Source organism: Heptranchias perlo, chromosome 11, assembly GCF_035084215.1.
Source record: "Heptranchias perlo isolate sHepPer1 chromosome 11, sHepPer1.hap1, whole genome shotgun sequence".
NCBI lineage: Eukaryota > Metazoa > Chordata > Chondrichthyes > Hexanchiformes > Hexanchidae > Heptranchias > Heptranchias perlo.
Window position 1 is genome coordinate 17,499,525 of NC_090335.1, and position 12,875 is coordinate 17,512,399.

The window sequence follows — 12,875 nt, forward strand, 5'->3', positions numbered from 1 at the left end:
ACCATTTTAAATGTTTCCTACTGCTGTTCTATTTCTTTGTTAGTATATCTTACCAGTCTATTTTCCCTAGTTCCATTCTCATCCCCTTAAAATCAGCTATTTTCCAACCTATTACTTTGGTCTTTGTCTTATTTATGTCCATCTCAATCTTTATCTTCAACCTTATTATGTTGTGATCGCTATTGCCCACTCTTCTTCAAAATAGTGCTGTGGGATCTTTTACGTCTGCCTGAGAGGGCAGACTGGGCCTGGGTTTAACGTCTCAGCCAAAAGATGTCACCTCCGACAGTGCAGCACTCCCTCAGTACTGTATTGAAGTATCAGCCTGGATTATAAAACCAGTTCTACAGTCACGGCATTGCAAGCTGCATGAATAAAACGGCAGGAAACATTAAAGCAGCTATTCTTGATGTGTTGGGTCGTGAATAAAAGGCAGTAAAGAGCCAAATGATCAGTCCGATGCACTCGGTTTCCTGGCTTCCCTTTTCGAACTGGCATTAAACTCCAGTGTTTCCAGGCAAGACGAATTCCAAGCCAGTGCACAGCTTTGCAAATGCCATTCTCCCTCAAAAAAGTTTTCAAAAAAAGTTTTAATCACAACTTCGACTATTTGTTCTTAATGAAAATATGAGCGGCCTCCGGAAAAATATATTTAAAAAAATACTAATTGAATGGAAGCTTTCCCTTGTTGGGGATTGGCCCTCTCTGGTATATATTAATAATTAATCACCTCAGAGAGAGAAAAAAAAAAGTTTTATGCAAATAGCCATACCAATAAGGAATAAGGCAACGATCCTGGCCCAACAGCGACCCAACATGGAGGAGCAGAGGTAGAGAGCCATGAAAGTAGAGTCGGCCGCTTTGGGAGCGATCTCTCCAGGGTTCGGCGCCGTCGTTTCGGGGAATGCGTTAGGGGAGCGAGGAGGGAGAGATGCCGAGGAGGAGGTCGAGCGGGGAGCTGCCTCTGCCCAACGGCTGGGAAGAAGCCCGGGATTTCGACGGCAGGGTCTTCTACATCGATCACAACACCCGGCAGACAAGCTGGATCGACCCGCGGGACAGGTAGATGGGGGACGGGACGGGCCACACATCCAAGGGGTGGCTGGACCAGAGGGGAAGGGGGAACAGATGTTACTGTATCTAAAATAAAACTTGATACAGTCGACGAGTTGAAACAATGTATCGGGCGGCGGGGCTGACACAACGGGAGCGAGGGCTCGGCTCGGCTCGGCTCGAACTGACAGACCCAGACAACTCCCAGGCTGTCACTCGGCCACTGTCTCTTTAACTTCTTTTCAAATGATTCTTTTATTATAATTATTATTTTAATATTTCTGTCTGGGACGTGGCTGTTTTTTTTTATTCCCTCCCCCTCCCTTTTCAATAACTTTTTTTTTGCTTTCTCCTCACTGCACTGAAGGCAAATTTCCAATTGTTGGTGGTATTTTGGAATTGTCCTCTTCTCCTCAGATTTTTTTTATTTTAAATGTTGTTTTTCCTTCCCAATATTTTTGTTTTTAAAAAAAAGTTACTGGTTATCACATTGTTTGATCTGTTCTGCCAGAGTTGGTTATTGTTTGAACTTCCCCGCCCCCTTTCCCCTCTACCCACCCAAATAGAGGAAATTCCACATCCACATCCTGCTATTTAATTTTTTGTGTGTGTGTGTATGCTTTTCCCCTCTCAATTTTCTGCTATTCAGTCTGGTGATAATAATTGTAATACGGTTAGAATATTCTGCAGTGGTTTTTATTAGGAGGGGAAATGGGGAATGGGCCACTGTATATCAGGCACATTCTCAGCAGCCTGCCTGTCTGAATCTAAGAAGATCCAATTCTCGATGTTGCCTACTCTGGGCAATGTGTTTTGTGGGTGGTGGGAGTGGGGTTGGGGTGTGTGTGTGAAAATATCCTGTGGGAAAGCTACCATCGGGGCTATCTGGAAGTATCCTGTTATCTCTATATAGGTGCAGACCCCTTTCATTTTGCCAGAGGGAATTTATTGCAAAGCTGAAGAGAACTAGTTGTTCAGAAGGACTGGAGTTAGGAACATGGTGTACAATTTGCTTAATGTACATTGAATACTTTGTGCATGGCAACCCTCCAGCAGATGTGTTTTCATATCAGTTTTTTATGGCACTAGCTTGTCAGCATTTTACATAGTAGAATAGAGTGATTTTTAAAAATGTACAAATAAGCAAACAAGACTCGCATTCATATAGTGCCTTTCACAGCCTCAGGATGTCCCAAAGCACTTTACAGCCAATGAAATACTTTTGAAGTGTAGTCACTGTTGTAATATTTTGCATTCAATTTCTTTTCTGAAAATTATTCGTTGTAACATATGTCATAGAATTGTATTGAGCAGTCATGTTTAGTGAAATTGTTTTACACCACCTGCCTTTCTGGTTGTGATTTTCATTGCTGTTTGTGGGAGCTTGCTGTGCGCAAATTGGCTGCCGCGTTTCCCTACACGACAGCAGTGACTACACTTGAAAAAGTATTTCATTGGCTTTGGGACGTCCTGAGGTCGTGAAAGGCGCTATTTAAATGCAAGTTCTTTTTCTTTTATTAAATATGATATTAAGAGTGTGAAATGAAAAATATCTCTAATGTCAACCCTGGTGGGAACAATGTGTCCCTCTTGCTCATCTCTATGTGAAAGCAAACTTGTAATTGATTGGATTTAAAAGTTGCAGATGGATTTGGAAAGAGAGTTGCATTTTTTTTGTTGCCTTTTTTGACTGAAAGTTTTCAGGGGTAAGACAGCTTTGTGAATTTATCTGACCCCTATTTAGTGGACCTTTCCACATGGCAGGCTGTCATTGGCTATAATCCTATTCATGTATAAACAAAATACACAGTATGGGGAGAAGAATTCCCCAAGCCTAGAAATGATGCTCTGTGTTACTTGCAATAACAATTTTATAATTTCATACAAATGCGTGGTGTTCATGTGCTAATATTGCATTGTGTAAATTCTAATAGTTTATCCCACTCACGAGGAAGCCCTTCATAATTCGCTTAGACTCCCATCTCATTGGTTATTTTATCGGCTATCGAGTAATTTAAGGATTAAAAGGAGAACTTAAATTACTCGCATGCTTCTGACTCACTGCAGATAGATAAATAAAGACATAAATTTGTTCTCGCATATCACAGTTACATAAATAAATCTATGTATCTCATCTGCTTCTGGTGTGTGTTATATAATTAGAAATGGAATAGATGGACATGAAAAACATAGGCCATATACAATATATAACATATAAATAGAATACTTGTATTTGTGTAACTACATGTAGCTATAAATTTAACTATATCAAATTATAGAATTATATCAAATTACATACAATTATAAATATATATTGGTTGTAAATAAATATGATAAAAAATATCCAATTGTAGATAGCTTTTCATATTATGAATATATAAAAATATGTGTATATAAAAATGAATATACAAAGGATGTCGAGGCCTTGTAGAGGGGGCAGAGGCAATTTACTGGAATGATAGCAGAAATGAGGGACTTCCGTTATGTGGAGAGACTAGAGAAGCTGGGATTGTTCTCCTTAGAGCAGCGAAGGTTAAGGGTGATTTAATAGAGGTGTTCAAAATTGGTTTTGATAGAATAAATAAGGAGAAACTGTTTCAACTGGCAGGAGGGTTGGTAACCTGAGGTCACAGATTTAAGATAATTGGCAAAAGAACCGGGGGAAGATGAGGAGAATGTTTTTTTTACGCAGCGAGTTATTATGACCTGGAATGCACTGTCTGAAAAGGTGCTGGAAGCAGATTCAATAGTAACTTTCAAAAGGTAATTGGATATATGATTAAAAAGAAAAAAATTGCAGGGCTATGGGGAAAGAGCAGGGGCGTGGGACTAATTGGATAGCTCTTTCACAGAGCCGGCACAGACCTGATGGGTGGAACGGCCTCCCCAGCTGTAAGATTCTATGATTCTGTATTGAATTGTAAATATAATTGTATGAAATATTTGCAGTATGTTTAAAAAGAAGGCCTGCTGGAGGTTTTGTGGTCAAGATTGGAGATGTCTGGAAGGGGAGGTGTGGATTTTTTTTATTATTCGTTCATGGGATGTGGGCGTCGCTGGCAAGGCCGGCATTTATTGCCCATCCCTAATTGCCCTTGAGAAGGTGGTGGTGAGCCGCCTTCTTGAACCGCTGCAGTCCGTGTGGTGAAGGTTCTCCCACAGTGCTGTTAGGTATGGCAGGACTTTGACCCAGCGATGATGAAGGAATGGCGATATATTTCCAAGTCGGGATGGTGTGTGACTTGGAGGGGAACGTGCAGGTGGTGTTGTTCCCATGTGCCTGCTGCCCTTGTCTTTCTAGGTGGTAGAGGTCGTGGGTTTGGGAGGTGCTGTCGAAGAAGCCTTGACGAGTTGCTGCAGTGCATCCTGTGGATGGTACACACTGCAGCCACGTTGTGCCGGTGGTGAAGGGAGTAAATGTTTTGGGTGGTGGATGGGGTGCCAATCAAGCGGGCTGCTTTGTCCTGGATGGTGTCGAGCTTCTTGAGTGTTGTTGGAGCTGCACTCATCCAGGCAAGTGGAGAATATTCCATCACAGTCCTGACTTGCGCCTTGTAGATGGGGGAGTCAGGAAGCGAGTCACTTGCCGCAGAATACCCAGCCTGTTGTAGCCACAGTATTTTTATGGCTGGTCCAGTTAAGTTTCTGGTCAATGGTGACCCCCAGGATGTTGATGGTGGGGGATTCGGTGATGGTAATGCCGTTGAATGTCAAGGGGAGGTGGTTAGACTCTCTCTTGTTGGAGCTGGTCATTGTCTGGCACGAATGTTACTTGCCACTTATGAGCCCAAGCCTGGATGTTGTCCAGGTCTTGCTGCATGCGAGCTCGGACTGCTTCATTATCTGAGGGGTTGCAAATGGAACTGAACACTGTCTGGGGGCCCAATAGTGAATACCTTGGGGTTGGAGGGTGCAGCTTGAGGCTAGAGGTGAGGCTGTGCCCAGGTTGAGGTTTGGAACCAATGTAGGTGGCATGGCGGTTGGGCCAGAATGGGGCAGTGGAAGCCCTCTGTATCTAGGCTATGCCCTGGGTGGAGGAATGGGTGATTCAGGTTTGTTTGTTTGGGGGAGGGGGGGAAAGGGGCACACCACGGCTCTGGATGGAGGCTGAGGCCAATCCTGGCGTATGACTGGGAATGGGGGCTGTGGTTGCATGGCGAGTAAGGAGGCTGAAGAACAGGGCCTGCAGAGTTGCACTGCATGGAAAGTGGGACAGGCTGGCTGCAAAGTCCAATAACACCAGAGAGGTTGGTATGGGGCCAAACAAGCCAACTTTGTTTTTATATAGTTCTTGATCTGATTGGTTCCAGCTGACCACGCAGCTGATGATATCACATGATTAGCACGGATCAATCAGCAAACCCTGAGGGACTCTACAATACATGACACATTCATACAGACAAAAAACTTTTAATAAGATGGATATCTCCAGCCTCCCATTTTTTAGTAATTTGTAAGATAGTGTTAGTCCTGGGAACAGTTAAGGAAGAGTTTGCTGCTAGTGCCCCTGATGACTTTGCAGGTTAAAGTGCTATGTAGTGTGGTGCTGAGCCACAGACTATAGGAAGGTGCCTCGATGTACTTGTGCTGAGTTAGCTCTTCTCATTTGGGGGCATTTCAGTTCACCTCAGAATTGCTGCAAAGTGAAAAATAAGCTAGGGATCATGCTTCTGATCTTTATCCAGTTGTCCCGTGATGTGTACTCACAGCAATGTAGGCCACGCACAGGATTAAGATGGCTACTCTGGTTGAACAGCTTGCTACCGCAGGCTACTGTTTAGGCTAGTGTGAACAATGGCTTCTTAGGTGAAGTGCTGAAAGTGCCTTTGAACCCGTACACAACACAAGTTAGCATCTTCAGGTTGCTGTTTGTGGGACCTTGCTGTGCGCAAATTGGCTGCCGCATTTCCTTCATTACAACAGTGACTACACTTCAGAAATACTTCATTGGCTGTAAAACGCTTTGAGATGCCCTGAGGTCGTGAAAAGTGCTACATAAATGCAAGTCTTTCTTTCTTTCGGGAGAGATGGGGAGGAAGCAGGGTGAGAGAAAGAATTCTGTTGTTAGTCCATAAATTGGCCCATCTATTACAGAATTATGTGCTATCAGCTGACTAGTTCAGGTCTGTGGGCGAGTTGAGCAGCTTCATTCTCTCAAAACAGCAAATGTTTTGAGCAAATGTGAAACTTTTATAATTCACTTTTTTGTCCAAAAAATATTTTCTTAATTAAATGCAATTCAGTGTTTTTCTTAAAAACAGTTTGAACCTATGTATATCTAGATTAAAATAACCATTATTGATGTGCCCTGTTATCGGTGTTCAAATACAATATGATAGAAATGGAGGATATATATCAGAAACCAGTCACTTATAGAAATTAAACCTCTTGCAGCGTAACTGATTCTTGTCATTGTCAATGTGTCAAGTGCTTATTTTTTATGGTTAACTAGTTCTTGATGTATGTATTCTATTTGTACAATATGTATGCATTCTCTCGTGCAATTTGTTAAACTAGTTTTTAAAACATCGTTCTTCAGGTGCACTTCTCATTCCGGCTGCTGTGCTATATCTTGCAAGACCAAGTGATGCAGATCTGCACGTGTTTTCCTTTCTGTGTCACTTTGAGGCTGGAACGTGGAGGCTGAGGTAACAGAGCTGAGCACAAAGAAATTTGGGATTTAGTTCCTTCGCATCGCAGCTCATACTCATCGCTCCTTCTTACTCATTTGGCCGCCTGTTTCTCTGAGTGATGCTGGTCCAACAAAAAAAAAGTTCATATGGTATGCTTGTGAGAAGCATTAACTACAGTTTTAAAGGTTTATTGTACGAATAGTTTTCCTGATATACAATGTATAAACAGCAGATGCTAAAGAGTGCTCACAGGTTACTAAGCAACAGGATGTATAGTAACTGATGTCATGTCTGCATGTTCATTGTTTGAAGAGTGCATTCAGATGCAGGCCTTTGAGGTTAGAGACCTATGACTCAGACTGATAGCTGTCACTCTAGCTCAGAAATATAGACCGTGGAGTTATCCCATTAATATAGTGCCAATTTTTACTTTGCTCATAAATGGGGCTTGGTGGCCCAACGTAGGAACAGGAGAAGGCTATTTAGCTCCTCGAGCCTCACGCCTGGTGTCGGTGCAAGTATGAGATTTTGCGTTTGCAACGTAAAAGTTGGACTTTATATGGCCAACTATGGCTGACCCAGCACAAGTCGTTTGTTAATATTTCCTACATTACAACAGCGACTACCTCTCAAAAAGTACTTTAGTGGCTGTAAAGCACTTTGGGACACCCTGAGGTCGTGAAAGGTGATATATAAATGCACTTCTCTCTCTCTCTCTCTCTCTCTCTCTCTTTAGAGTAGTGTTTTATAGATGCGATCTGCAAGTCAATTGGCATTTCATCTCAACATTTTCAAATCTATCACTTACTATGAGTTAATCTGACAGAACGTTCTGTCCCCAATAAATGCAGCACTTTTTAGACTGGTTTTATCTCTTTCGTTTTCATTCATGAGTTATTGAAGAAAATACATTTTTTGTCCTGTTCTGATGTGCTTCTCTTAGCTGTTACAAACATCATCCATTTCTTGTTCTCCTGCAGTCTGCTTGTCACTATATCTGTCACATTCACGCTGTCATTCTGCTCTAGTCTTTCATCAAATTTCTCTTCCTTTTTTGATCTCCGTTCTCTTTGTTGCTGGTTTTATAATTTTCTTTCTTCATTTTCTGTCTTTCGTTTGTTTATTTTTTACATTTGCTATCACAATTACATCAACTGTAATAAATAAACATTGCTAATTAATGCTTTTCTTCTTTGGTATGTGCTGTTCAATTAATATAGTTGAAACTTTTTTCAGATCTTTTATTGGATACTGAATACTTTGTTCAAAATATGGCATTATGATTTGAGTGAGTGCGGGGTGGGGGGTCTTTAAAAGATTGTTCAAGTTTGACATTTTTCAGAAAATTAGCGGATGTAGTAAGGGTTTTAAGTTGAGCACCTTGCAAACTAAATGCACTTATTGTAATTTATAAAATGTACATAGGCTTCTTCATTGCTGTTCACTGTTGACAATGATTGGAGCTCCTGTGACTGTCCTCCACACTTAAACCCTGGTGTTGTATTTGGGACTGTCCGCGGTTGCTCTTTCATTGACTCGTTCAGTACTGCGGCTGTGTCATCCCTGGCAGGTTGTGGGCGCCCGTTCGCCAATTCAAGGATTAGCTCATCCGCCTTTCGATGGCGTTTCCTCCATCAGGGGTCCCACTCCCCTCCTGCAGGAGCTCGTCCGCCTGAAGCCAGTGGCGTTTCTGGAGGTGTCCGGGTTACTTACCTGCCGGCCAGTACTCGATGCTAAGCAGTTACAGGTGGCGCCGTCCGCTGTCGTCACAGGTGGCGCCGTCCGCTGTCGTCACAGGTGGCGCCGTCCGCTGTCGTCACAGGTGGCGCCGTCTCCTGTCGTTACAAGTAGCGTCTATCTGTCTATCTGCTGATGCAATAGCTTGAAAGCACTCTACCGGATTTCAATCAAACTTCCAGCATGGTTTCAAGGAGCCAGTATCTCAGACAGGCTTATTATTGGACCAGGTCCAATTGTGGCATCACGCAATATTGTGACTTTTGTTGGTATTTTTGAGAGATTATTGTTCCGGTGATTAATCAAATTTGGGTAGTGAGTCACTTCCTTGTTACGTGGTTGGTGGCCTGTGATCAACTATACTCTTTACCTCCTCACTCCATTTAATTTTTTTTTATTAAGTCAAGAAGATGTGAAGTTATTTTTCCCACTTCGAGGAAAAAAAAGAAAGACTTGCATTTATATAGCGTCTTTCATAACCTGAGGACGCCCCAAAGCACTTTACAGCCAATTAAGTACTTTTGTAAAGTGCAGTCATTGTTGTAATGTAGGAAATGCGGCAGCTAATTTGCGCATAGCAAGATCCCACAAACAGCAATGAAAAAATGACCAGAGTGTTGATGACCAGATAATCTGTTTTTATGTGTTGGTTAAGCGATAAATATTGGCCAGAACACCAAGGAGAATCCCCTGCTCTTCTTCAAAATAGTGCCATGTGATCTTTTACGTCCACCTGAGGGAGCAGACATGACCTCGGTTTAACATCTCATCCGAAAGATGGCTCCTCTGACAGAGCAGTACGATTAGCACTGGCTGCTCACCTCTTGTGTGCAAATGCTCCTCTTCTGCGGTTCAGGCTAAGTTAAGACATTTTATAGCTCATTAAAATGAAGGATGTTGGCCTTGGGGAAGCTTGGACATTCGTGCCACCAAGGTCAGGTATAACGGTAGCTGAAGAGTAAAATTTCCTGAACTCAGTTTCATAATGTGCCTTAACTTAGCCTGATTCTCTGAAGAGGAATATTTGCTGCAACAGTGTCTTGTTTTAGTCCAACTTTCTGGCCAACATTATGGCGTCTCCGAATGACATTTCCAATCTATGGACGATTTTATTCCAAGAGGAACTGTAAGGAATTTTGGTTGACACTTCCCAATTGCATTTCACAAAGGATCCTTATGAGCAGCATAGTTCCCCTCTGAAACTATCATCCCATTAGACACTTCTGGTTTTGAAACCAGCTCCCAATGGCCAATGGCCCACCTGGTCGCCACGAGGATATAAAGTTTTTTTTAAAAAAGTGCCAATTTTGTTTTTTTTTGTTGTTGACGATTTACCCATATATAACGAATGAAATGCTTTAATAGGAGCTGCTGATTTACAAGAGCCCACTGTTGGCACTATGTGTACATCCATTTTGGCAGGTAAACAGTGTGACTGCTTCTCAACACTCCTGCCAGTTGGATTAGGCGTTTTAAGAAACAAATGTTGAAAGTTTAAAAAAAAAGAAATGGAGTCGTTGCCGAGTGTTTGCTAAAATAAAGACTGGAATAAAAGTGAAATGGATCTTGCAGAGAAAGCCTTGAGACAAGATTATATTGACTAATTCTTTTAAAAAGATTTAAGATGCCACGGGGTCTGATCGTGGGGTAGGTTCTATCCATTTACGCTATTTCCCTTTCCCTTTGTAAGAAAGAAAGACTTGCATTTATAGAATGCCTTTCACAACCTCAGGATGTCCCAAAGCACTTTACAGCCAATGCAGTACTTTTGAAGTGTAGTCACTGTTGTAATGTAGGAAACACGGTAGCCAATTTGTGCACAGCAAGGCCCCACAAACAGCAATGTTATAATGACCAGATAATCTGTTTTAGTGATGTTGTTTGAGAGATAAATATTGGCTAGGACACTGGGGAGAACACCCCTGCTCTTTGGAATAGTGCCGTGTGATCTTTTACGTCCACCTGAGAGGGCAGAAAGGGCCTCAGTTTAACGTCTCATCTGAAGAACAGTGCCTCCAACAGTGCAGCTCTCCCTCAGGATTATTAGTCCAGGCCTCTGGATTACTGGTCCAGTAACCACTACACTGCCGTACTCATATTGGTTTAGGTTCCCCTAAATTGTCTTTTTCTGTACTGTAGTTGAAGCTGTTCTCAATTCAGGAATTCTCGCAGTTGATCAGCTCGCTGAAGAAGTGAAGCCTGAGTCGGGGTGAACCAAGTATGACTCTGCATAATACAAATTGACTGTTGTACCCCTGTATCCAGGTCAGATTTGTAACTCATCACTCAATTCTTGCATCACCGAAGAGCCAACACTGGTAGTTCATACATCAGTGTGCTTGAGACTCTGTGAAATTGATTTTAAGGGCTCTGTTCTGTTCCTTCTTCATATCAATGACTTCCCTTTACTCATCATCCAACCCTATCTACTCTTTTGATTCCACTCTACATTCAACAACTTCCTTCAGATCACGCAATATACACAACCTTCATTCCTTTCTGTGTAATTGTTAAATCACCATTTGCCTCCTCTGTGCTCTTTCATGGGCCAATGAAAATCTTCTTCCTTCCAATTCTTCAAAGAAACAATTTCTTCATGTCTCATCAATCCAACCAGTAGCTACCAGCTCTTAACATTGAATTCACCTCAATCTTCTTCATTTATTGTCACTTAACTTCACTATTTCTTTTGATTTAAAATGGAGCTCCCACACCACCTCCATTGCTAAAGATTCCTCCAAAAAGCTTGGTTTCCCCTTTCATATCAAACACTAATTTTCTCCTCAGCAACTGATAAGTCTCTATAAAGCACAAGCTGGTTCAAGAATTGAATGTTCCCTCAGTTAACTCAATCTCTTATTGACAGGACAAATGTTTGATTTGTTAGAAATAATCCTTCTCGTACTTGTAGCCTCAACCATTCTATGTTGTAGCCTTTCTTTGTGTGTGTTTTGTATCTGTCTCCCTCTCTTTGGTAACAATATGGTCATTGCTCAAAATTTCCTTCCTTGTCTTTTTCTCCTCCCTTCCCCAGTTGCAGCACATCATCCTATATGATTTTCCTTCAGCACCGTCACTGTTGAAATCAAGATTCATTGCAGCCTCCTCCTCTAACGAGTCCTTTCATAACAACAATGACGACAACTTGCATTTATATAGCCATGCAATCTTTTGGGAGAGGCAAAAAAAACAGATAAAATCCACAGTCATTAAGGGGAAAAAAAACTGTGGAAAATTCCTCTCCGACTCCCCCCTCAGTCGATTGAAAGCAGTCAAGGAGATCACATTGGCCATACGTACATTAACTGGTAATCCAAAATCCTAAAGCTCAAGGTAACTCTAGGAACCAATCAACCATTGCAAATCATTTCAGTAGTTGTTTTTGATAGCAAATGGGTCACCGTGCAAGTACATTTGTCACTGTAGCCTGGTATATGTTTAGTAAAAAAAAATTAAACTATAACCTAAACCATGGTTCTTGCTGAAACCTGCTTTAGGCTTTGGGAAACCTGTGACATGCCAGTTTATGCTCAGTACAATTTCTCCATGTTTTTCTGAATTATTAACACTTGCAGATCAGCCAATATATAATTGAATGGCGAAGCAGGCTCAGGGGGGCTGAATGGCCTACTCCTGTTCCTATGTTCTGACTAGAGTCAGTGCCATGGGATATCTGTGTACACCTTGTGTGACTCCATATACCCAAAAGGCATTTTCATGGGGTAAATGGGTGTTGTAAACTTTTTATAGAATTTGAGGGCATGCTTTTTAAATTGATGGTGTTACAGAATTGACCATTTTTCCAGCTCAAAACCAGTGACTGGTTTAAGGACACTGTTGCCTTTGTTCTAGATTATGATTTTTAGGTTATATTTACATATGTAATGGTACGCATGCAGCACACAAATGATAGTTTGGAGCTGCCAAATTTCACTGTGGTTCAGCTGTATTATGTCTTCTGAGACCATCTAAGTTGGTGGTGGAATAACGTTTTGTCAACTTTATTCTAATTGCTGTAGTGATGGAACAATCAGAATTGAATGGGGCATCAAGACCCACTTTGGAATTGTCCTATACCTGCCTATAGGTGTGTGTCTAATGCCTTGTGATATTGCACACCATATTGTTGCATAAGTATATAGAAAGGACTTTCATTTCTATAATGCCTTTCATGACCTCAGGACATCCCAAAGCACTTTATAGCCAAAGAAGTGTTTTTGAAATGTAGCCACTGTTGTAATGTAGGAAACGTGGCAGCCAAATTGCACACAGCAAGCTCCTACAAACAGCAATGCGATAATGACCAGACAACCTGTTTTTGTGGTGTTGGTTTAGGGATGAATTTTGGCCAGGACAAGGACAAGATAAGTGTGTGGATGATAGGTTATTTGAGTTTTGAGGAGGGTGGGATGCTCAATTGCATCTAGCCAAATAAGGCGTCTTGCGTGCTTT

At 41.8% G+C, this 12,875-nt stretch overlaps 1 protein-coding gene across 1 annotated transcript in view; it reads left to right on the plus strand.

Annotated features, from left to right (window-relative positions):
- Positions 1-748: 748 nt before the first annotated feature.
- Positions 749-12,875, plus strand: part of wwc3 (WWC family member 3) — a 227,917-nt gene continuing 215,790 nt past the window's right edge. Inside the window, exon 1 of the mRNA XM_067992638.1 lies at positions 749-1,062. Coding sequence (XP_067848739.1) covers positions 932-1,062 — 131 coding nt within the window. The 5' untranslated portion in view covers positions 749-931. The remainder of the gene's footprint in view (positions 1,063-12,875) is intronic.